General features: G+C 41.8%; 1 protein-coding gene across 1 annotated transcript in view; it reads right to left on the bottom strand.

Annotated features, from left to right (window-relative positions):
* Positions 1-27,095, bottom strand: part of SEZ6L (seizure related 6 homolog like) — a 420,457-nt gene that overhangs the window by 2,666 nt on the left and 390,696 nt on the right. The window contains exon 16 of the mRNA XM_040416561.1: positions 5,595-5,697. Within this exon, the coding sequence (XP_040272495.1) occupies positions 5,595-5,697 (103 nt within the window). The remainder of the gene's footprint in view (positions 1-5,594; positions 5,698-27,095) is intronic.

The raw sequence follows: 27,095 nt of genomic DNA on the forward strand, positions 1-27,095 counted from the left end.
CGCACGGACGGTAAGTACACTGCTCCCCCGCTCCCCACTACACTTAACATGGCTGCCAGGACTTAAGCGTCCCGGCAGCCATGGTAACCACTCTGAAAAACTAAATGTCGGCTCCGGCAATGCGCCGAAACGACGTTTAGCTTAAGGCCGGATCCGGATCAATGCCTTCCAATGGGCATTAATTCCGGATCCGGCCTTGCGGCAAGTGTTCCGGATTTTTGGCCGGTGCAAAAAGCGCAGCATGCTGCGGTATTTTCTCCGGCCAAAAAACGTTCCGTTCCGGAACTGAAGACATCCTGATGCATCCTGAACGGATTTCTCTCCATTCAGAATGCATTAGGATAATCCTGATCAGGATTCTTCCGGCATAGAGCCCCGACGACGGAACTCTATGCCGGAAGACAATAACGCAGGTGTGAAAGAGCCCTTAGATATACCATGGAACACAGTGAAGACAGTCATCATCAAGTGGAGAAAATATGGCACAACAGTGACATTACCAAGAACTGGACGTCCCTCCAAAATTGATGAAAAGACAAGAAGAAAACTGGTCTGGGAGGCTACCAAGAGGCCTACGGCAACATTAAAGGAGCTGCAGGACTATCTGGCAAGTACTGGCTTTGTGGTACATGTGACAACAATCTCCCGTATCCTCCATATGTCTGGGCTATGGGGTAGAGTGGCAAGACGAAAGCCTTTTCTTACGAAGAAAAACATCCAAGCCAGGCAAAATTTTGCAAAAACACATCTGAAGTCTCCCTAAAGCATGTGGGAAAAGGTGTTCTGGTCTGATGAAACCAAGGTTGGACTTTTTGGCCATAATTCCAAAAGATATGTTTGGCGCAAAAACAACACTGCACATCACCAAAAGAACACCATACCCACAGTGAAGCATGGTGGTGGCAGCATCATGCTTTGGGGCTGTTTTTCTTCAGCTGGAACTGGGGCCTAAGGGCTCTTTCACACTTGCGTTCTTGTCTTCCGGCATAGAGTTCCGTCGTCGGGGCTCTATGCCGGAAGAATCCTGATCAGGATTATCCTAATGCATTCTGAATGGAGAGAAATCCATTCAGGAGGCATCAGGATGTCTTCAGTTCCGGAACGGAACGTTTTTTGGCCGGAGAATATACCGCAGCATGCTGCGCTTTTTGCTCCGGCCAAAAATCCGGAACACTTGCCGCAAGGCCGGATCCGGAATTAATGCCCATTGAAAGGCATTGATCCGGATCTGGCCTTAAGCTAAAAGTCGTTTCGGCGCATTGCCGGAGCCGACATTTAGCTTTTTCTGAATGGTTACCATGGCTGCCGGGACGCTAAAGTCCTGGCAGCCATGGTAAAGTGTAGCGGGGAGCGGGGGAGCAGCATACCTACCGTCCGTGCGGCTCCCGGGGCGCTCCAGAGTGACGTCAGGGCGCCCCAAGCGCATGGATCACGTGATCGCATGGATCACGTCATCCATGCGCATGGGGCGCTCTGATGTCATTCTGGAGCGCCCCGGGAGCCGCACGGACTGTAAGTATACCGCTCCCACGCTCCCCGCTCCTACTATGGCAACCAGGACTTTAATAGCATCCTGGGTGCCATAGTAACACTGAAAGCATTTGGAAGACGGTTCCGTCTTCTAATGCTTTCAGTACACTTGCGTTTTTCCGGATCCGGAGTGTAATTCCGGCAAGTGGAGTACACGCCGGATCCGGACAACGCAAGTGTGAAAGAGGCCTTAGTTAAGCTAGAGGAAATTATGAACAGTTCCAAATACCAGTCAATATTGGCACAAAACCTTCAGGCTTCTGCTAGAAAGCTGAACATGAAGAGGAACTTCATCTTTCAGCATGACAACGACCCAAAGCATATATCCAAGTCAACAAAGAAATGGCTTCACCAGAAGAAGATTAAAGTTTTGGAATGGACCAGCCAAAGCCCAGACCTGAATCCGATTGAAAATCTGTGGGGTGATCTGAAGAGGGCTGTGTGCAGGAGATGCCCTCACAATCTGACAGATTTGGAGTGTTTTTGCAAAGAAGAGTGGGCAAATCTTGCCAAGTCAAAATGTGCCATGCTGATAGCCTCATACCCAAAAAGACTGAGTGCTGTAATAAAATTAAAAGGTGCTTCCACAAAGTATTAGTTTAAGGGTGTGCACACTTATGCAACCATATTATTTTATTTTTATATTTTTTCTTCCCCCTGCCTAAAACATTTCCGTTTATTTTTCAATTGAGTTGTACAGTTTATAGGTCACATTAAAGGTGGAAAAAGTTCTGAAATTATTTATCTTTGTCTCATTTTTTTACATCACAGAAACCTGACATTTTAACAGGGATGTGTAGACATTTTTTATATCCACTGTATATATATATATATATATATATATATATATATATACACTGAAGCAAAGAAAGCTTGTCTCTGCTAAAGTCTGTTGTAAATAAAGCAGCTTACATCTGAAATTGATAGCAGCCAATCAGAGGTGTAGCTAGGGATTCAGCAGAGTGAGCAAAAAACACACCCATCTCCCGAGTGGGCCCCTAACCCAGATAACATTACAACCTGACCACTACCAATACCACTAAAGAGTGACAGAATAATTTTATCATACTGCTTGTGAACACAACACTGTACAAATCAGTATTACCAATAATACCACTATATAACTACCACCACAGAGTCGCTGAATAGAATCCACTGTACAAAAAACAATCAGTGGTGGATACACAAGGTACTGTGCAATAAAATTCAGTTATTTTGTGTTCATGCACATTTTCTCTGATTGTAGTTGTTCACTTTTCCAGTCTTTCTATATGGACCAGACCTCCATGATGACTTATTTTATGACTTGTGTCTGCAGAGCTTGCAACAGAGATATTTTTGGCTCCTAACTTTTCCAGAATCCTCCCAATCTTTTCCCAACCTACATCTTCCCATGCTGATGATGTCTGGTATAAAGTTAAAATGCCCTTATGTGTTCCTCTTTTTCCCCCTAGACATTAATAATGCCCCCTGTATGTCATATGTAAAAATGATAATGCCCCCTAAAAAGAAATGATGCCCTCACCAGAGTGCCACACTAGAATATTTAAAAAAATAAAAATACGTATACTCCGCTCACCTCGATCCTCCAATCAGTGCAGTCAGGCATCCTTTTACCAGCATAGTTCGGGTCCCGACACATGTGGCACAATGCAATTACATCATTGCGCTGACTGTGCTAGAACACTGATATTCTGTGTGTAGCCTCAACATTTTATAGGCTATAGGCCTAAAGTGGCCTGCAGCCTAAAAGACAGAGAATGACAGTCCAGAAAGCCATAGGCTGTAGGCATAGACTGTATTGAGTTGTAAATAGTGTTTGCCTGAGTACTCTCCTTGTGAGCCCCTCCATGCAAGTGGGCCCAGGGCTGCCACCTCCCTCCATTGTCTACTCAAATGCAGCCAAAATAATTCCACAAAGAGTATATTTCCAACAAACTGTGCATAGCAAACTTTTCATCTAGATATTTAGATACCTGAAGATGCTGCCTGGGGGGAGGCAAGGCACATGAGTACATCACTGCAACATTTTGGGGCCTCTGTCCCTTTGTACAGCAAATGAAAATGGGGCAGAGCCCCCATAACATAGCACTCATGTGCTCCAGTGTCTTTTCCCCTTTAGGCACCATCTCCAGGTATCAAATATCTAAAGGACAAATTTGCTATGCACCGTTCATTGGAAATATACACTTTATGGAATTGTATTGGCTGCTATCAGTTTTGGATTTATGCTGCTGTACATACAATAGTTTATTGAAGATAAAGACTTGGTTGAAATTTGAGTGCCCAAAGGTGCTCATGCACAAGGCCATGCCTGTATGGCAGTGCATAGAGTTGTACAAGTCATTCAGTCTCCATCTTAGTCCAAAACAATGCCACTCTAATGCATTGTACAAAATAGAGCCATCATATGACTGTTTACCATGAATCATTAGGGTATGGCCACACGGTCAGGTTTCTGCATGTAGTTTCGAAAGCCAAGCACGAGTGAATCATGGCTAGAGCATTGTGGACACTTTAGTTGAGTTTCCACAAACAAGCATCATTTTAGGATGTTACTGAAGGACACAACTGTCAAACACCATAACCCATGAAGAACTATTTCTCACCTTTCCTTTTACCCTTTATCTCACGATTTGTACATAAAATCACACAAAAATATATACTGTTTGTTCTCTATGAAAAATTTTTGGAAAATGCTGCAAATACCAGGAATACTGCTAATCTCATACGGCCATTTTAAATTGATGTGCCAACTTGGTCTGCAACTTGTGGTTCTCTAGCTGTCGTAACATGACTAACATGACAAACTGCAGTACGTAATTGAAAATGGTTGCCGACCACTTATATAGTATAAGAAAATGGACATATCAACTAGTGTTGAGCGAAGTTATCAACAATTCAATTTGGCTGCTTTGCTGAATTTCGCGAAGAAGTTTGCTTCATGATGAATTACTTTGTCAAGAAATGCATTTCTTTGTATGTAGCGGGCACAATGACGGGGAGCGGCGATCCCGCTGCCCCCATCATTGAACCCCTCAGATGCTGCATTTATTGGTGATCGAGGGCTTTCAGGGATTAATCCGGTAAAAACCCTCCCAAGAAACTCACATTATCCATTTGATCGCAAAGAGGCCGTTGCGATCAACTTGATTAAAGGCATCGCGCAAAATCTCAAGGTGGCCTCTTTGTGCGCAAATGGATGAAGTGAGTGTGTATTTTTTTCCCCGCCATTTCAAGGACAATTGATTCAATGCCAAGAAGTGCTAGGAAATTTGGATTGGCGGCAAATCAAATTTTTCCTTAAATTCGGATCAAAGTCAGTTTGTTTGACTTTGATTTGCTCATTTCTAATATCAACAATTGCATAATAAATCAGTTTTTTAAATTGCTCCCTTTATGTGAGAGCAAGCACTAAGATGTTGCATACAGAGCCAAAATGGATCCTCCATAGAGGTGCATGAGCACACTGTAGCCTTGTACGTTTTTGATTTTGTGCAAAGGCATATATAGCTTTTTTATTGCTGAATTCTCTATAGATCTGACAGAGAAACATCATGGCATGTTCTATTGGACTCGCTTCCCTTACTGTGGGTGGGCAGCACATCTCTCCTAGGATGCAATGCAATTAGCTCTTGTTATCCCCTTCCTCCCCTGCATCAAAAATAGTCCCTCACATATAGCCCCAATGATACATATGATATTTAATGCCCCCACAATTTCCTTCTCCGTAGCTATATGCTTTTATGAATTTAGAGGAAGGAATGAATGAATGAAAGGTTCCTGGAGATCACTGCACCTGCTTCTCTATGAGATCACTGTGCCACCACTGAGGGGAGGGGAAGGGAACAGGGGCCCTCCTGAGCATGTTAGTCCACCACTGAATGCAGGAGGTGGCCCAGAAGGATAAACTACAGGGGGTGCTACCGGAGATGAAAAAGGAGTGTACATAAAAAAATAAACTATATTTTTATTGCATCTATATTACAATAATACTTCATTTGAAATGCACTATTCATTGCATAAGTATTAGTAAGTAAATTCATACATGGACATACACCTACCCCAGTCTCGTAGATTGGATTGTCAAACTCTGTCTCTACTGTTATCTGGCTGTATGGATGAGAATACATAAGAGGAAGGCGAAGGCTGGAATAATATCTGCATCTGAAAACAAAAGGAAACAAAAGATTATTAGACATCCTTGTTGTAATTAGTGATGAGCAGCAGGGGCAATATTTGAATTCGCGATAGTTCACGAATATTTGGGCGAATATTCGTCATATATTCGCAAATTCAAAAATTCCCGATTATTTTCTTGATTGCGAAAACCGACAATTTAATATGCGCATATTGCGCGCACAATACAGGCGTGGCTCACTGTTGCTACATTTTTCAAGCTGCTAGACGTTTCCTGAGACTGGAGAAAATGGTTGGCACGGCAGAACATTACAGTAGCTTTATATGCAGATAGAGTGCTCCAATATATTCGCGATTGCACAAATCGGCAATTAATGATGAGCATATTTTTGCACAATACATGAAACTTCACATTTTAGCGGGTCTGACTACATATAGTCAGTATTGTTGTGAACTTGTGACATCACAGCACTATGTATGTATGTATGTATGTATGGACGGACAGCAGAACCTCAGCAGCTACACTATATCAGGATATAACCTACACTGACCATCTCCCACTAACTATCTGTATTATGTATGTAAGCTAACTAACTAACTAACTAACTAACTATCTGTATTATATATGTAAGCTAACTAACTAACTAACTAACTAACTAACTATCTATCTAATGTAATTAAACAGTAAAGCACAGAGCACAGCAATGTCACTGTTCTCTCTCTCAGAACTCCATAAAACTGCAGAAAATGGCTGCTGGGGAGGTTCTTATGTAGTAAGGGGTAGGCAACTTTCCTATTGGTTGCTAGGGATGTTGCTAAGCTCTGACAAAGACATTGCAGCCTTCTCATTGGCCCACAAGCAAGAAGGGAGGTTACTGTGAAAAAAAACCTAGAATATTCGCGAATACGAATATATAGCACTATATTCTAAATCTTCGCAAATTCTCAAAGTGCCGATATTCACGATTAAAATTTGTGATTCGAATATTCGCTCCCAACACTAGTTGTAATATGTGCAAGAGAATTCAATAGAAAGGAATTACACACAATCCAGTGATGAGCTATGATTTTATATTAGCTTTATTTGAGTTTCTCATATCTGTTTTTGTGATATTCACAAAATTATTATCCCATCGATGACATTTATAATCTATACCATAATCTAATCTTCATCTATGGTGGCTGTTTAACCTTTGCCATTTTACCCAGTCACATCAATACATGCAGCATGTGACATCACTAGAAGTGTGGGTTGCAGCTGTCTCGTGTGTTGCTGACGCAGTCAGAAGACTGATAAACAAGCATCACAAAGTAAAAGCCATCATATTTTCTAGTATTTACAGCCTCAGCACTCTTTGAGCCGCACTGTATTGATCCTACACTTATAATACTCAGACATCATTCAGAGATCATGTTTGGATGGTTAAATATTAAAAATGAGAGGGCTAAAATGCATACGGTTATGTATTCAATTAAACCTCTACCTTTGCACTACTTTAGGTTTTAAAGGCACTTGGCCATTGTCTATATCAGATTTCTTTATATAATGTACATTGTAATGTTACTTGCTTAAAATCTATGGACACCTTTAGGGCAATTTTTTTATGATTGCATTTTACTAATTTTTGGCTAAAACTAATTTTTTTTCCATTGGTCTTTATAAAAAATGTTCAGCGGTTTCTGAAATACAAGGGTTAAAAAAACAGACAGTTTGCAAGCTGATACAGTCTGTTTTCTTTGAATCCCATCATCTGGCATCTCATGTGTGCCTCTTTTCTCCTGACCTCATAAACACTCATTATAGCTCAATTCTAATGAAACCAATATGAACATGTGTTAAATAAGTGTTTATAAGGTTAGGAGATCAGAGATAAGAGCTAATGAGTCCTTGGCTGACAGGATCTCAGAAATGGCTAAACATTTTTAATAAAGACCAAATTAAAAAATGATATTTATCCTAAAAGGAGTAAAATGCAATTATACACTGAACAAAAATATAAACGCAGCACTTTCGGTTTTGCTCCCATTTTGCATGAGCTGAACTCAAAGATCTGAAACATTTTCTACATACACAAAAGACCCATTACTCTCAAATATTGTTCACAAATCTGTCTAAATCTGTGTTAGTGAGCACTTCTCCTTTGTCCAGATAATCCATCCTACCTCATAGGTATGTCATATCAAGGAATGTCTACCAGAGCTGTTGCCCGTGCAATGAATGTTCATTTCTTTACCATAAGCCATCTCCAAAGGCGTTTCAGAGAATTTGACAGTACATCCAACCGGCCTCACAACCACAGACCACGTGTAACCACACCAGCCCATGACCTCCACATCCAGCATGTTCACCTCCATGATCGTCTGAGACCAGCCACCGAGACAGCTGCAGCAACAATCGGTTTGCATAACCAAAGAATTTCTGCACAAATTGTCAGAAACCGTCTCAGGGAAGCTCATCTGCATGCTCGTCGTCCTCATCGGGGTCTGGATCTGACTGCAGTTCGTCGTCGTAACCGACTTGAGTGGGAAAATACTCACATTCGATGGCGTCTGGCACGTTGGAGAGACTTTGTGTTCACGTCTCGGTTTTCACTGTTCAGGGCAGATGGCAGACAGTGTGTGTGGCGTTGTGTGGGTGAGTGGTTTGATGACGTCTACGTTGTGGATTGAGTGGCCCATGGTGGCAGTGGGGTTATGGTATGGGCAGGCGTATGTTATGGACAACGAACACAGGTACATTTTATTGATTGCATTTTGAACGTACAGAGATACCGTGACGAGATCCTGAGGCCCATTGTTGTGCCATTCATCCACGACCATCACCTCATGTTGCAGCATGATAATGCACGGCCCCATATTGCAAGGATCTGTACACAATACCTGGAAGCTGAAAACATTCCAGTTCTTGCATGGCCAGCATACTCACCGGACATGTCACCCATTGAGCATGTTTGGGATGCTCTGGATCGGTGTATATGACAGCATGTTCCAGTTCCTGACAATATTCTGCAACTTGCACAGCTATTAAAGAGGATTGGACCAACATTCCACAGGCCACAATCAACAACCTGATCAACTCTATGCGACGGAGATGTGTTGCACTGCACTGCGTGAGGAACCACTGACTGGTTTTCTGACCTCCCTCCAGTAAGGCAAAACTGTGCACATTTCAGAGTGGGCTTTTATTGTGGGCAGTCTAAGGCACACCTGTGCAATATTCATGTTGTCTAATCAGAACCTTTTATATGCCCCACCTGTGAGGTAGGATGGATTATCTTGGCAAAGGAGAAGTGCTCACTAACACAGATTTAGACAGATTTGTGAACAATATTTGAGAGTAATGGGTCTTTTGTGTATGTAGAAAATGTTCAGCTCATGAAAAATGGGAGTAAAACCGAAAGTGTTGCGTTTATATTTTTGTTCAGTGTATATAGAATACATAATTGATTAATGGTAGAACCATTATTTATTTAATGCACTTATATAGCGCTACTATATTCCACAGTGCTTTACAGACATTAGCATCCAACTTCCCTATCAGTATGTCTTTGGAGTGTGGGAGGAAACCCACGCAAACACAGGGAGAACATACAAACTCCATGCAGATGTTGTCCTTGGTCAGATTTGAGCCTATGACCCCAGCGCTGCAAGGCAACAGTGCTAACCACTAAGCAACTACATTGTAACCAGTGAAGAGGCAACTGCCTTGTCCTCATAACAAACCTTAGGGCACAGAACCCACATATCAGAATTATCCTACAAAGGCGCCCCAAAACAGAGCAAACTTTCATATATACCTCCATAATAAAGACAAGGAGGCAGAATTCTAGTCTGCAACAGAAGCATGACCTACAAACCCCAAATAAAGGGGTTATCTGGGATTTTTATTTGAATCGCCCTACTCAGTGGTACCTGTGAAGAGATCTGTACTTACCTATTCCCTGACACTCCAGCTCTGTGGCTCCTGGACTGTCTTGACTAGACTTCTGGTCCCTGTCTGTCAACAACCACATGGATGAGATCACATGTACCACTGCAGCCAATGACTGGCCTAAGTGGTGATGTGTCATTACCCAACAGTGACATGCCACTTGGGATACATCTCCGCTGAGGCCAGTCACTGGCTGCAGTGGTACATGTGATCTAGTCCATACAGACATTAACAGGTAGAGACCTGAATTCTAGTGAAGACAGAGCAGGAGCCATGGAGCCAGAATGGAGCAGTACGCAGCCAGATATTACAAATCTCTTCACAGGTACTGGTGGGTGGGGGGAGTTAAAAAAAACCTGGACAACCCTTCAATATTTGTGGTCTATCCATTAGAATAGAAATTTCCTTTGTGTTTGATTAATTCCATTTGATTTGTGCCCAAATGTATTCTTCATGAATCAACATTGCTCTAATTACCATGATATAACATGAGGTATATAACACCCAATAGTCTCCTAGGACTTTTTTTCTTTATTTTTTATGAATTTTTGCTCTTTCTACACTTTCTACACTCTGTTTTAAGCTCTTGAATGCAATGACAGCAGGAGCAAATAATGGCAGACATTGATATATATAGGTATGGCTAAACGCAGGTGTGTGGATGTATTTACAAACAGTGTGCTTAACCCCGACTACCCCGGGCCAGTTTTCACCCTTCTGCCCAGGTCATTTTTTTGCAAATCTGACGTGTGTCACTTTATGTGGTAATAGCTTTGAAACACTTTTATTTATCCAAGCCATTCTGAGACTGTTTTCTTGTGACACATTGTACTTTATGATATTCATAAATTCGAGTCAATATTTTTTACCTTTATTTATGAAAAAAATCCCAAATTTACCAAAATTGCAATTTCTCTGCTTTTAAAACAGAAAGTGATACCTCATAAAATACTTATTACTTAACGTTCCCCATATGTCTACTTTATGTTGGCATCATTTTGTAAATGTAATTACATTTTTTTTGGACGTTACAAGGCTTAGAAGTTTAGAAGCAATTCTTAAAAATTTTAAAGAAAATTTCCAAAACCCACTTTTTAAGGACCTTTTCAGGTCTGAAGTCACTTTGTGAGGCTTACATAGTAGAAAACCCCCATAAATTACTCCATTGTAGAAACTACACCCCTCAAGTTACTCAAAACTGATTTTACAAACGTTGTTAACCCTTTAGTTGTTCCACAAGAATTAAAGGAAAATGGAGATGACATTTCTAAATTTCACTTTTTTATCAGATTTTCCATTTTAATCCATTTTTTTCTTTGACACATCGAGGGTTAACAGTCAAACAAAACTCTATATTTATTACCCTGATTCTGCGGTTTACAGAAACACCCCACATGTGGTCGTAAACTGATATAATGGCACACGGCAGGGTGCAGAAGAAAACGAACGCCATATGGTTTTTGGAAGGCAGATTTTGCTGGACTGGTTTTTAGATGCCAAGTCCCATTTGAAGCCCCCCTGATGCACCCTTACAGTAGAAACTCCCAAAAAGTGACCCCATTTTGGAAACTAGGGGATAAGGTGCTAGTTTTATTGGTACAATTTTTGGGTACATATGATTTTTAGATCATTCATTATTACACTTTAATTTTGGCACAGTTTTTATTTATTTATTTTTACAGCGTTCACCTGAGGGGTTAGGTCATGTGATATTTGCATAGAGCAGATTGTTATGGACGTGGCAATGCCTAATATGTATACTTTTTCTTATTTATTTAAGTTTTACACAATAGCTTTTTTATTTTTTGACCGATTGTCTTAGGTAGGGTCTCATTTTTTGCAGGATGAAGTGTCAGTTTTATTGGTACCATTTTGGGGGACATACATACACATTTTTGTGATGTAAGGTGCAGGGGCGTTGCTAGGTTGAAACATTCGGGGCCTGGGCCCTTGATGTTTTGTCCCAGGCCCCGAATGTCCTGCCTGTCTGCTAGATACAACTGTATTGCCATCCTCAGGACGGCAATACAATTGAATCTAATGCCCTGCAAGAGTTGAAGGACCTGTGGTGACATCACAGGTCATGTGATCAGTGCTAAATGTAGTAGCTGAAAAGGACCTGCGATGATGTCACCGTCCTGTGGCTAGTGCAGGAGAGGACAACTCAGCAGTGAAAAGAAGTCCTGGGAACAAGCTGTGGTGAGGTCTGCTACATAAGGAGAGGTAAGTGAAGGGCTAGATTACTCAGTGTGATAGGCAGAGCAATGTTGGGAGTTGTAGTTATTTAACTGGGACTGTATGTTAGGGCTGAAGGGAGGGAAGTTATTTACATGGGACAGTGGGGTGGAGTGATGTTATTTACATGGGACTGAAAGTTGAGGGAGTGATGTTATTTACATGCGAATGCATGTTGGAGGTGGCTGGGGCATGGTGATGTTATTTAAATGGGACTATATGTTGAAGGCAGCTGTGGGAGGGAGTGATATTATTTACATGGTACTGAATGTTGAGGGGTAATGTGATTTACAAGGGACTTCATGTTGGAGGTGGCTGGGGGGGTAATTTTATTTACATGGGACTGTATGTTAAAAGTGACTGGGGGAGGAAGTGATGTTATTTACATGGGACTGACTATTGAGGGGGTGATGTTATTTACATGGAACTGTATGTTGAAGGCGGCTGGGGAGGGGATTATGTTCTTTACATGAGACTGTATGTTGAAGCCGGCTGGAAAGGGGGTAATGTTATTTACGTGGGGCTGTATATTGAGGGGGGCAGGAGATATGGTGTGGTGTTATTTACATGGGACTGTATTTTAGAGGGGGCTGTAGATAGACAGGGATGTTATTTACATGGGACTGTATATTGGAGGGGGCTGGAGAGATGGTGTGATGGTATTTGCATGGCACTTTATGGCGGAGAAGGGAAATAATGTTATTTACATGGGACTGTATGGTGGAGAGGGCTGAGGAATAATAATTTTTGAGGACAGTAAATGGAGGAATATAACTACAAGGGGTACTGCAGGGGGCATTATAAATACTGGAGTGCTTCAGGGCGAGCATTGTAACAGTAGGGGGCGATATAAATACTGGGGCACTTCATGGTGAGCATTATAACAGTAGGGGACATTATAAATACTGGGGGCACTGTGGGGGCATTTTAAATCCAGAAGACATTAGGCGTTCTTATTACTACTGGGGGCTCTATAAGAGGGACTTTTCTACTAAAAGCACTGTGGGGGTCTTATTACTACTAAGGGGTCAGTAGATAGCTTTATTACCACTGGGGGAACAATAGGGGGGGCCTTATTTCTACTAGGGGCTCTGTAAGGGCATTATTAATACTGGAGGGCTCTTCTACTAATGGGGGCTCTCTTGGGGGGCATTATCATAGTTGGGGGCACTATAGGGGGCAGTATTACAAATGAGGGCATTCTAGAAGGAAATTACTATTGGTGGGACTATAAGGAGCACTATTACCATGGGGGACACTCATTTTTCTTCAGAATAGTATTTGGGGGTACAGAAAAATGAGGAAGCTAAGATGTCTGTGTGTCACATTCTGTATAGACGAGGCGCGGCTGAGAGAAGTTGTCCGGACGGAATGGAGAAGATGATGACAGAGAAGATCTACATCAGAGGAGACGTCACCTGGGAGAAACTGGATGTGAGAGGTATGTGCTGCTGTATAGCTCTATAGCTATAGCGGGCTTAGGGGTCGGTTGGTTTACTTAGAGAATTGGACCATATGCATTGGGGCTTGGGCCCTGAATCTTTTGAGACCCAAGCAACGCCCCTAGTAACGTGACAAAAATAAATGGCTTTTTTGACAGTTTCTTTTTATGGTGTTCACCTGAGGGGTTAGATCATGTTATATTTTTATAGATCTGGTTGTTACGGACGCGGAGATACCTAATATGTATACTTTTCAGTTATTTATTTCACTTTAACACAATAATAGCATATTTGAACAAAAATTTTTTTTTTTGCGATTTTCTTATGTAGGGTCTCATTGGTGTTGCACTTTTTGTGATGTAAGGTGACAAAAATGGCTTTTTTTGACACCGTTTTAATTTTTAATTTTTTTACGGTGTTTACCTGAGGGTTTAAGTCATGTGATATTTTTATACAGCTGGTTGTTACGGACGTGGCGATACCTAATATGTGTGTTTTTCCTTTTTTTTTCTATTTTTTATTATGAAATCTGGGGAAAGGGGCGTTTTTTTAAAAAATTTTTTACTTGAAACTATAATTTTTTTTTACTAAAAACACTTTTTTTTAAACTTTTTTTTAAACTTTATTTCTGTCCCACTCTGGGAATTCAACTTTTGTGGGTCTGATCCCCTCTGCAATGCATTACAATACATCTGTATTGTAATGCATTGGCTGTTAGCATATTACACAAAGTAATACACTAACAGGTTGCCTAGGAGACCCAGCCTGAGGCTGGATCTCCTCGGCACCCATAGAAGGCAGGTCCCAATGCTGTGCAAGGCATTGGGCAGCCTCTGCACGGCATAGGGCTGCCTTGTCACCCATGACAAACCCTTCTATGTCGCGGTCAGCGCTGATCGTGGCATAGAAGGGGTTAATCCGCCGGCATCGCTGTAAACAGCTATGTTGGCGGATACAGCAGGGGCCCGGCTATCAGGGACTGCCAGACACCTGCAGTGATCGGGCGCAGAACGCTCCGGTGCCCGCCCGAGCACCATGACGTACTATTACGTAAAAATTCGTCACATGTCGAGAAGGAGTTAATAACACAGTGCCGTCATATGTGCTATGCTTTTTCATATTAGAAACCTTCCAAAAAATGTTCCTTATCAGGGGCAGATGGTTTTTAAGCACAAACGGTGTTCCCTGTCCCTATTTATACGCACACAAATGTTAATGTAAGAGGAAAGAGTAGCTTGTTCTGCAGAATGCCTGCTCATATTTATATACACACAAGTGTTACTTGTCATAAGACAGCATGGCTTGTTCTGAACTAGCCTAGAAAAAGTATCCCTTTTAATTGGGAGCAGCAGTACAGTGTGGATGTGGAAATGGTAGGGTAATAGTGGCATATGGCCGCAATAATAACAGCAGCAGTAGCAGCAGCACAGCATGGAATAGACAAGGCAGTAGATGTGTGTGTGGCTGTTTAGGGGTAGTTGCAGCAGTAGCGGCGACTGTGTAGCAGTAATTTTAGTGGCAGTAGGAGTAATGGAAGTAGCAGCAGGGGATTGGTAGCAGGGAACAGCAGAAACCATATGGTAGAGAACATGATGGTAGGCAGGCCGACAGCAGCAGTGGCACGATGACGAGAGCAGCAGCCATGCAGTATGGAACATGATGGCAGGCAGACAGTGCCAATGGCATGATGATGGCAGCAGCATCAGCCATATGGTACAGAACATCATGGTAGGCAGGCAGACAGCAGTAGTGGCATGATGGGGTACTGTCAGCTGGAGAGGTGTGAATATCCTTGTGGATCCATGCCTCGTTCATTTTAACAAAAGTGAGGTTTTGTACACTAGCAGAGGACAACTTCATCCATTTGGGTGGCACAACGCTCCCTGCTACACTGAAAAAGCCTGAAAAAGAATTGCTCTATCATGTTGATGACATTAAAATGGCTGCTGCTGCAGATTTTACTGCTTGGGGTAGCGGAGATGGCGAGAAGTGGGTGACTCTGCAGGGACTGGAGAAGGGGACTCAGACATGTGGGCGGCAAGCGTCTGCTCATTGAAAACTGTGGCATGCTGCATACATCCTGGTAATAAAGTAATTTGGCCTCACTTTTAGCAAGAGGAAAACATTCCCCCATTTTGCTTTGATAGATATGGTCTGAAAGCATGGTTATCCAGTAATCATCGGACTGTTTCATGTGAATGATATGTCTGTCATTACGTAAGAAGCAAGCATACACTTTGCTACTTTGGCCAGCGTGCTGGAGGACCCAGTTCTTTCCAACTCTGCCCCTCACTGAAATGTTTGGTCATCGTGCCCGGTGTTATCGTCAACATCATTATCATCCTCCTGATCCTCTAGCACTAACTCCTCCATCTCCTCCAGTGGCAGCTCCTCATCCTCCTCCTTCATGGGACTTTTTCCTTGTGGGTCCCAAACAGCTACAGGATGGACAGCAAAATACGTAAGCTGCTCTTCTTCTGCTAGTGCTTGTTGCATCAGCGTATGCATCTGTTCTAAGATAAATATCGAGGGGGTGACATTGTTTATGACTCAGTTGTCCCTACTGAGGGCTTCCGTAGGCAACAGTTGTCTCTGACTTTCGAAACAACAGATGCTCCCTACTGAGGTGGTCTGGTGCATGACAAAATCATTCATGACTTTACAATGCTCGTATAGACGCTCTAGCATCTGCAAGATGGAGTTCCAGCGAAACCACCAAAATAATCATGCATAGTTTCTATGAATTATGTATGTGTTTAATAACTGTTTAATTTTTGTACTATAAACACATTGTGTAATGCAATAATGAGTTCGCCTACCACCAATATAACAATACAATGTTGGTGGTGAAATGTCTTTAAACTGTGCATTTAATATCACTGATATAAAATTGGCGTTGTAAAATGCTTTTGCTATAATGCAATGTGTTTAATAACACGGACTGATATACTGTAATGCCCTGAAAAAAAAAATGCAACAGCTATCTTTGCAGCAGAATGCTATTGGGGTACTGTGCTGCCCATAAACCTATGTAGAAACTTGAGTTGTTTTTTTTTTGTTTTAAAGCAGTTTCATATAAAAAAAAATATGATTTTTTTTTTCTTGCAGTGGGTTGGTTTTGTAATGTAGAACTGCTAGGCTAAATTACAGCAGAAGGCACCTATTAGCACAGTTTTACTTGCCCCTGTGACTAGCTCCCTGATCAAATTCCCTAAAATCTACACAATTATATTTCTATTCTTTCCCTACAGTTTTCCTATAGTGTCCATAATCATACTACAATAGTTGCTTGTGGCTCTGTAATCCGTTTTTGACAGACACTGCCAAACACACTATTCCCAGTTTAGAAAATGAACACAGTATGGTGCTTCTTCTCGGTCAGCATAGACCTCTCTCTGCCTACTGCTCCCCTGATTAGCTTATGAGGATTTCAGCCTCTGAGCCAATCAGGGCAAATCTTCCCCCAACTTTCATCCTCTTCCTCCCTCATGGTTTTTCTCTACCAATATCAACAGTAAAATGGCACTGTGTGTTGTTTTTAACGATTCAGCTGAAACAAATAAAAAATCTTTAGATTCATTTGGCGGATTAATTTTTGTGAAATTCGAAACAAATCCGATTAGTTTAGAATTGACTCGCTCATCCTTAATTACCATGACAACTTCTATACAATATGGGATATTGGCAAGAGTAGAGTCTGGCATTCTCATCTGAACTTTATGGATAATAATGTGCTGCTGTATAGGACACCATTCTAATATCCAGTATCTTATTACACATTTATAGTACAAAAAGTCCATGGAACAAAGCATCGGAGCGATTATTTCTCAGCAGATATTGATGTTGTGCGCTTTGTCCAGACACTAAAATGTTTATATAAAATTACTTCCTGTCTAAGCGATTTTTGTCTTTATTGTGTCTGTCAGTGCCAATGTACCAAGCTTAGACACTGTGTATGTGCATTACAAGACGAGCGGCCTTGAAAACAAACAACAGAGGTTAACATCAGGGGATCATAGCCTTAAAGGGGTTGTCCGGGTTCAGAGCTGAACCCGGACATACATCCATTTTCACCCAGGCAGCCCCCCTGACTTGAGCACCGGAGCAGTTCATTCTTTGATGCTTTCCTTTGCCCTGCGCTAAATCGCGCAGGGCAAAGGCATTTTCAAGGGTTCCGGTGACGTACTGGGCTCTCCATGGGGCTGCCAGGAAGCCCGGTGACATCACCGGCACTGATGAGCGGGCTTTAGCACTGCTCTAGCCAGTAAAACGGCTAGGGAAGCACTAAAGCACGCCCATCTGAGCCGGTGATGTCACCAAACACAAGCTTCCGCCCGACAGTGTGTTATTGTAAACAAAAGAGCCCGTGCCCTGCGCGATCTAGCGCCGGGCAAGGGAGCGCATCGGAGCATGAGATGCTCCAATGCCAACATCAGGGGTTCTGCCTGGGTGAAAATAAGGGTATGTCCGGGTTCAGCTCTGAACCCGGACAACCCGTTTAGATAATAGATACTGAGTGACTGGTATTTGTAACACGTTCTTGGCAGGTAGAACATCTGCACCAGTAATAATGTTACTAAATAATAAGATAACAAATGAACTGCAATAAACCAACATCCTCATCAGTTCATCTATCAGATGCAGACATTGCAGCCACATCACTGTATTCATTATCTCTTTACTATTACATCACTGTGTGCATTATCTTTGTGTTAGGGTATGTCCACATGGCGGAAAAGACAGGTGGGTTTGGCTAGAGATGAGCGAATCGAAGTTGACAAAGTGGAATTTGATCCGAATTTCAGGAAAAATTTCATTCGCACCAAATACGAATTTCCTCATGCTTCGTGGTAACAAATCACATTTTTTCCTAAAATGGCTGCTGCACGTGTTAGGACATGGAGCAAGGAACTCTGGGAACGAGGGATCACCCACAAGCCAGCCAATCAGCAGCCAGCCAGCCCTGTGATGTCACTGCCCTATAAATAGCCTCAGCCATCTTGGATTCAGCCATTTTCCAGTGTACTTAGTGCAGGGAGAGACATCAGCAGGCGCTAGGGACAGTGGTAGAAAAGACTTTAAAACTTTTATTTTGCTGTATAGAAGTTCAGGCAAAGTATAGGGAGGAATCATTCTACAGTATTGAAGCAGAACAGGGTTCAGTAGGGGAGGTTACAGCCTGGGTAATAGGAACAATCCTATGACACCTTGCTGTACTGACTGAGGATCCAAATTGCCATTATACAGCTCTGTAATTCCAAACCGTTCTTGTTATTGGGGGGCAAGTGCTGATGCTCCTGCCACCTCCACACTCTGTCATTGTGTCACTCTGTGGTCTCCTGATGTTGCTGCTGCCACCTCCACTCTGTCATTGTGCCACCCTGTGGCTTCCTCCTGATGATGCTGCTGCCACCTCCACACTGTCATTGTGCCACCCTGTGAATTCCTCCTGATGCTGCTTATGCCGCCACATCCACACTCAGTCATTGTGCCACTCTGTGGCCTCCTGATGCTGCTGCCACCTCCACACTGTCATTGTGCCACCCTGTGACCTCCTGATGATGCTGCTGCTGCCACCAACACACTGTCATTCTGCTACCATGTGGCCTCATCCTGATGCTGTTGCTGCTGCCACCTTCACACTCTGTCATTGTGCCACTCTGTGGCCTCCTGATGTTGCTGCTACCACATCTACACTGTCATTGTGCCACCCTGTGGCTTCCTCATGATGCTGCTGCTGCCACCTCCACACTCTGTCATTGTGCCACTCTGTGGCTTCCTGATGCTGCCGCTGCCACCTCCACACTGTAATTTTGCCACTCTGTGGCCCTCTGATGCTGCTGCCACCTCCACAATGTCATTGTGCCACTCTGTGGCCTCATGATGCTGCTGCCACCTTCACACTGTCATTGGGCCACTCTGTGGTCTCTTCATGCTGCTTCCACCTCACCACTATGTCATAGGGCCACTCTGTGGACTTCTCATGCTGTTCCCACCCTCCCCACTTCATGACTGGGCCACTATTTTGCCTTTTTACCTGGCTGACATCAACATTTATTTGACCCTTCTTCTGATCTGTCAGAAGGAAGGAGAAATGAGACGCACAACGGATCCTGTCTATGTAACAGCTGTAAGGCCTACATGACATGGTCCCTATTTTGCATCAGAATTGGCTTATGATTTGGTAGCCAAAAGCAGGAGTAGGTACAAAAATCAGAAGACATGCAAATATTCCATTCACGTGTCATCTCTGTTTTGGATCCACTCCTGTTTTTTTTTGGCATTAGCAATACTGATGGATTACTGACCAAATGCTGACCGAGTGAAGGTGGATGCTCCACCGACATGATCCGTTTTTTTGGGTTATTGTTCTGAAGAATCAGAGGAAGGGCAAAATAATCAGTGACATCAACACAAACTTACTGCTGACACCCACTCCACTCTGTCGGGGGGGGGGGGGGGGGTTCTACTTGTATAAGCGTTTAATAGAACAGGTACTGTAGACATCTATGTGTAATCAGCTGACGACGGTGTAAAAGGAGTGCGCTTCTTCTTGACGCTAACATTGACCTGTAAGGCTGAGTTTACACTTTAATTATTTGTTCAGTTTTGGCCCCGTAACTACCCAAATAAGTGAAGTGTGCAGTGATTCTAAGAGCGACGCCTGTCATCTACATGTCATACTGACTCACAGTATTGTTTCACTACCACAGAAGACTTCCTATGCATGTTACTGTAAGGCACAGTGTTCTACACCACTATAAAGGCTCTTTGCAGCCAGGTAATAGCCATTTTTAAATGCGATTTGCCACAATTAAATTCGTATCGAACCAATTTTTCAAAAAATTTGGTGAAGCTGCCGAATCGAATTTTTGAGAAATTCGCTCATCTCTAGGTTTGGTATATATTCTATGTGCCCCAATTGTTTCCAATAGGAATCTAAGTTGCTGTTCATACTGTTATTGATTTTTTTCTGCATAGACATTGTGGTGGGTTAGCCATACAGTGCTTAACCCCATAGATTGGGCCTAATCCATATGTGAATCCACATCAATTAACACAAATCTGAAGGAGAAATCTGAAGGCCAGACTTGGATTTCTGCTGCAGATTCCTTGATGGAGTTTTACAGCAGAAAAATCCTTCATGTGAACGAAAAGAATAAACATGCTCTGTTTATCATCTGAGTACAGTGATGTCTCTGTGTGATGCTTGAAAATATTACTTTTTGGTTTAAAAGAGAAGAATTATATTTAGAGAAAGTAAACTGCATTCCTGCATAAAAATCTCATCTCATTTGTGAAAGATGTTTATGGTGGTAGTGTTTGGGTCTGTTTTGCTGAATCTGAGAAAGGACACCTTACCATAATTGAGGGAACAATAAATTCTGTATTATACTAGCAAATTTTAAAGGAAAATATCAGGACATGTTTCTGTGAGCTGAATCTCAAGAAAACGTGGGTCATAAAGCAAAAGAATGACCCTAAGCACACAAGTCATTCCGTATTCCAGTTATATAAAGTTATCCCCTATCCACATAATAGGGCATAACAGATTGGTGGGGGTCCTACCACTGAGGCCCACACTGATCATGAGACCAGGAGCTCTGTACCCTGTGGAGCCACCCAAAATGAACAGAGCAGCAGGTTGGTCATGCATGGGGCTGCTACATTCATTTCTTTGGGAGTCTCAGAGATAGCAATAGCAGAGCTCTGTACTCCGCTATCTCTGGTACTCCCATACAAATGAAAAGAGTGGCCGCGTGCATGCCTAATTGGCGTCGCCATTCATTTTGTGGTCTCCACAATTCTTTGGTAGAACGACTTGTATGCTTTGGGTTGTTGTTTTGCTGCATGACCAACATCTTGTTAAGATTTAGCTCACAGAAAGATGTTCTGAAATTTTCCTTTAGGATGCTGTGGATAGGGGATAACTTTACATGGCCAAAATATCTCTTTAGAGAAAAATAAAACCAGCAACATTAACAGAGTTGAAGCTGTTTTGTATGGTGGAATGGACTAAATTCCTCCAAACTGACATGCAGAACTAATCAGCAATTACTGGAAACATTTAGCTGCAGTTATTTCTGCACTGAAAGCAAAGGTTCATACACCAATTTGTGCTACTTTTTAGACAGATTTGTGGCGCAAACACATTAGTAAATCTGGGCTATTGTGTTTGCTATCACTGTACTGTGACATAAATGTTTATTGTACCTATATTGTGACATATCTGTTTTATTATCTCTGTACTGTGACATCATTGTTTATTATTTCTGCACTCTGACATCAATGCTTGTATTATGTCTGTACTGTGACATCACTGTTTTATTGTCCCTGTGCTGTGACCACACTGTTTATCATCTTTGCACTGTGACATCACTGTTTTATTATTCCTTGTGCACTGTCAACACTGTTTATCATCTCATTACTGTGACATCTATGTTTGCCTTATTCTTGTACTCTGATATTGGTGGGCATAGTTTCCCTGTACTATGATGTCACTTTATCATCTCTGCACTTATACCTCAGGTGGAATATCACTGTGTGCATTGTCTAAATGCTCTGACAAAACTGTAAAAGATAAAAGTATTACAATGTTTGATGCTCGCCTGACTGGTCCAGCCCATACATGACCCTTTCTCTATATACATTGTGCTATGGTAACTTATGTAAATTATGATATTTATCTTTAGCTTTACTTTAGACTATAAGCTATCTGTATACAAAGAAAAAGACACAAATGCAATAGCACTCTGCAACCAGCACTCCGCCCTGCCTTCATGCTGGATGCTGAATGAGGCATTGGTGTACATTTTGGCCAAAGCGTAATAAGCCACTCACCACGTCAAGGTCGCCTCTATGAGTGGTCCCTAACACTAGTTCCTACCTGTTTATGGGCCATGACAGCGACACAAAGTCCAGGGAGCGCGTTCATGCTGTACCTGCGCTCCCTGGACTTTGGCCAAAATGTACACCAATGCCTCATTCAAAATCCAGCATGGAGGCAGGGCGGAGTGCTGGTTGCAGAGTGCTATTGCATTTGTGTCTTTTTCTTTGTATATGTATTTCGCCATAGTGATGTGCACCTGCATACAGGGTTGTGCTGACTGTATCCCCCCCATTTTTTCTTTGTAGTATATATTGAAGGCGTGGCGATCTCCATACAGTCATGCACACCTGACCAGTTAATCTGCCGTGGAGGCTGGTTTTAAAGTCAGTATAAAACTGAGTCTACTTCTACAGGGCCTACCAGTAGCCATTTGGCTCCAGGAGAAGTATATGGTGGGCTCAGCATGCATGTTGGTACTTGCATCCCTGGATCCAATGAAAGCTGTAATGGCACCGGACGGGGTTAAAAGCAGAGTGTGCCTGGCGTTCATGCTGTACCTGCGCTCCCTGGACTTTGTGTGGCTGTCATGGCCCATAAACAGGTAGGAACTAGTGTTAGGGACCACTCATAGAGGCGACCTTGACGTGGTGAGTGGCTTATTACGCTTTGACCAAAATGTACACCAATGCCTCATTCAACATCCAGCATGGAGGCAGGGCGGAGTGCTGGTTGCAGAGTGCTATTGCATTTGTGTCTTTTTCTTTGTATATGTATTTCGCCATAGCGATGTGCACCTGCATATAGGGTTGTCCTGACTGTATCCCCCACATTTTTCCTTATAAGCTATCTATGTTACTTGTAGTGTTTCCAATGGTACTATGCTAATAAGGTGTTACTCATATTTCCTATGATACCATACTAGTAAGTCATTGATATTTCCAATGATCCCATACTATTGATGCATTGCATATATTATAATTTCCCATCATGCTATTTAACGTGACTACAAACAAGGGCTCTTCTTTACTACTTCCTAAATTGATATAACTTGCAGTTGCTAATGGAGATATGCTTTGAAAGCCTATAAAATAAATCATTACTATTTTAGTAGGTTAGCAAGAAGAGGGAGCAGGGGGAATGGATTTATAGATAACTGCTGGACCAGACTATATAAGGGGGTTGTGTGTACTCTGTGGTCATGAAGGCATGGGTTGACATAGAAGCTGCATACACAAAGTGGTAGGATTATATGTATATTTAGGGGCACATTTATTAAGACCGGCGTTTTAGATGCTGGCAGTGGATCGCCGAAGTTATGAAGAGGCGCATGCCTCTACATAACTTTGGGGTATCCAGCGCCAGTTCTAAATGTAACACAGCTTCTGAGTTTTCTTACATTTAGACCTTTTTCTACGCCTGAAACAGGCGTAGAAAATGGTAAATCAGACGGGGCTGCCGGCCCGTCACTTTCCCCGCCCATGCCATGTCCACAATTTTAGACCTGGAGTGAGCGGGGAGAAGTCGCAGATTGCGACGCAAATAACCATTGCACTAATTTAGGCATATTTCAGCTTGATAAATGACCCCCTTAGTCTCTTCCATTTGTTTAGCACAAAAATAGGAACAGATCATAAAATACCGGAACCATTCCAAAAAATATTATTGATCACCCTAAGTAAGCAACTTCTATCTCTGTGACCATATATCATACATTTTTGTCACACTTATTCCCTGGGGTTTTTTCCAGTTAAATCTCACTTTTCCATATATACCGACACGTTGATACATTTAGTACTCGCAATGACTACTTCAAAGTGTGACCAGCAGATGTCAGCATTTCAACAACTACCGATATGTGCAATACTTCCTACCTTAGTTTAGTGCTCTAATTTAGAGAAACAAAATAAGAGTATTACAGGTCTGATACCTTTTAATGGCTAACAAAAATAGTAGCAATGATGCTACATAACGAGCTTTCAAGACATCATTAGTACCTTCAGAAGGTGTACTACAAGAGTGTATGAAGAAACAGCAATATATATATATATATATATATATATATACAGTACAGATCAAAAGTTTGGACACACCTTCTCATTCAAAGAGTTTTCTTTATTTTCATGACTATGAAGGCATCAAAACTATGAATTAACACATGTGGAATTATATACATAACAAACAAGTGTGAAACAACTGAAAATATGTCATATTCTAGGTTCTTCAAAGTAGCCACCTTTTGCTTTGATTACTGCTTTGCACACTCTTGGCATTCTCTTGATGAGCTTCAAGAGGTAGTCCCCTGAAATGGTTTTCACTTCATAGGTGTGCCCTGTCAGGTTTAATAAGTGGGATTTCTTGCCGTATAAATGGGGTTGGGACCATCAGTTGCGTTGAGGAGAAGTCAGGTGGATACACAGCTGATAGTCCTACTGAATAGACTGTTAGAATTTGTATTATGGCAAGAAAAAAGCAGCTAAGTAAAGAAAAACGAGTGGCCATCATTACTTTAAGAAATGAAGGTCAGTCAGTCAGCGGAAAAATTGGGAAAACTTTGAAAGTAAGGGCTATTTGACCATGAAGGAGAGAGATGGGGTGCTGCGCCAGATGACCTGGCCTCCACAGTCACCGGTCCTGAACCCAATCGAGATGGTTTGGGGTGAGCTGGACCGCAGAGTAAAGGCAAAAGGGCAAACCAATGCTAAGCATCTCTGGGAACTCCTTCAAGACTGTTGGAAGACCATTTCAGGGGACTACCTCTTGAAGCTCATCAAGAGAATGCCAAGAGTGTGCAAAGCAGTAATCAAAGCAAAAGGTGGCTACTTTGAAGAACCTAGAATATGACATATTTTCAGATGTTTCACACTTGTTTGTTATATATATATTTATAATTCCACATGTGTTAATTCATAGTTGTGATGCCTTCATAGTCATGAAAATAAAGAAAACTCTTTGAATGAGAAGGTGTGTCCAAACTTTTGGTCTGTACTGTATATATATATATATATATATATATATATATATATAATATAAGAGCAGAGACCTGCTGTAATGAATGGGCATCTGAAAAACAGAAACAAAATATAAAAAATGTTGAAAATGAGTCCTTAATTATCTTACAGATAAGGGGTGTGAAAGTTTTATGGTCTCATAAATGATGTTATCTCAGAGACCTGGTGCTTCCACTATGTCTGTAGAAGGTCATTAACCCCTTCAGGACACAGCCTTATTTCACCTTAAGGACTAGGCCATTTTTTGCAAATCTGAGCAGTGTCACTTTATGTGGTGATAACTTTAAAACGTTTTTATTTAGCCAGGCCATTCTGAGATTGTTTTTTCGGCACATATTGTACTTCATGACACTGGTAAAATGGAGTCAAAAAAATTCATTTTTATTTATAAAAAAATACCAAATTTACCAAAAATTTGGAAAAATTTGCAAATTTCTAACTTACAATTTCTCTACTTTTACAATACATAGTAATAACTCCAAAAAAAGTTATTAATTTACATACTCATATGTCTACTTCATGTTTGGATCATTTGGGGAATGCTATTTTATTTTTTGGGGACGTTACAAGGCTTACAAGTTTAGAAGCAAATCTTGGAAATTTTCAGGAATTAAAAAAACAAACCATTTTTTTAGGTACCAGTTCAGGTTTGAAGTCACTTTGTGAGGCTCACATAATAGAAACCACCCAAAAATGACCCCATGTTAGAAACTACACGCCTCAAGGTATTCAAAACTGATCTCACAAACTATGTTAACCCTTTAGGTGCTCCACAAGAGTTATTGGCAAATGGGGATGAAATTTGAGAATTTCATTTTTTTGCCAATTTTTCCATTTTAACCCATTTTTTCCACTAACAAATCAAGGGTTAACAGTCAAACAAGACTGTATCTTTATTGCCCTGACTCTACCGTTTACAGAAACACCCCATATGTGGTCATACACTACTGTGCGGCCACACACTAGGGCGTAGAGGGAAAGGAGCGCCATATGGTTTTTGGAAGGCATATTTTGCTGGACTGGTTTATTTATACCATGTCCCATTTAAAGCCCCCCTGATACACCCCTAGTGTAGAAACTCCATAAAAGTGACCCCATCTAAGAAACTAAACCCCTCAAGGTATTCAAAACTGATCTCACAAACTATGTTAACCCTTTAGGTGCTCCACAAGAGTTATTGGCAAACGGGGGTGAAATTTGAGAATTTCATTTTTTTGCCAATTTTTACATTTTAACCCTTTTTTTCCACAAAAAAAATCAAGGGTTAACAGTCAAACAAGACTGTATCTTTATTGCCCTGACTCTGCCGTTTACAGAAACACCCCATATGTGGCCGTACACTACTGTACGGCCACACGGCGGGGTGTAGAGAGAAAGGAGCGCTGTGTGGGTTTTGGGGGGCTGATTTCTATGGACCGGTTTATTTATACCGTGTCCTATTTCAAGACCCCCTGATGCACCCCTACAGTAGAAATCCCCAAAAAGTGACCCCATTATGGAAACTACGGATAACGAGGCGTTTTTTTTGGGACTATTTTTAGGGTACATATGTTTTTTGGTTGCTCTATATTACATTTTTGTGAAGTAAGGTTACCAAAAAATGAAATTCTGAAATTTCATCTTCATTTGCCATAAACTGTTGAGGAACACCTAAAGGGTTAATAAAGTGTGTAAAATCAGTTTTGAATACCTTAAGGGGTGTAGTTTCTTAGATGGGGTCACTTTTAGGAAGTTTCTACTCTAGGGGGGCATCAGGGGGGCTTCTAAAGGGACATGGTGTCAATAAAAAAGGCCATCAAAATCGGCCTTCCAGAAACCATGTCGGTCCTTTTCTTTTGCGCCTCCCTTTTACTGATACAGCAGTTTACAACCACAAATGTGGCATTTATGTAAACTGCAGTATCAGGGTAATAAATATTAAGTTTTATTTGGCTGTTAACCCTTGGGTTTTACCGGAAACGACGGATTGAAATGGAAAA

Source organism: Bufo bufo, chromosome 2 (assembly GCF_905171765.1).
Source record: "Bufo bufo chromosome 2, aBufBuf1.1, whole genome shotgun sequence".
In the NCBI taxonomy this organism is placed as follows: Eukaryota; Metazoa; Chordata; class Amphibia; order Anura; family Bufonidae; genus Bufo; species Bufo bufo.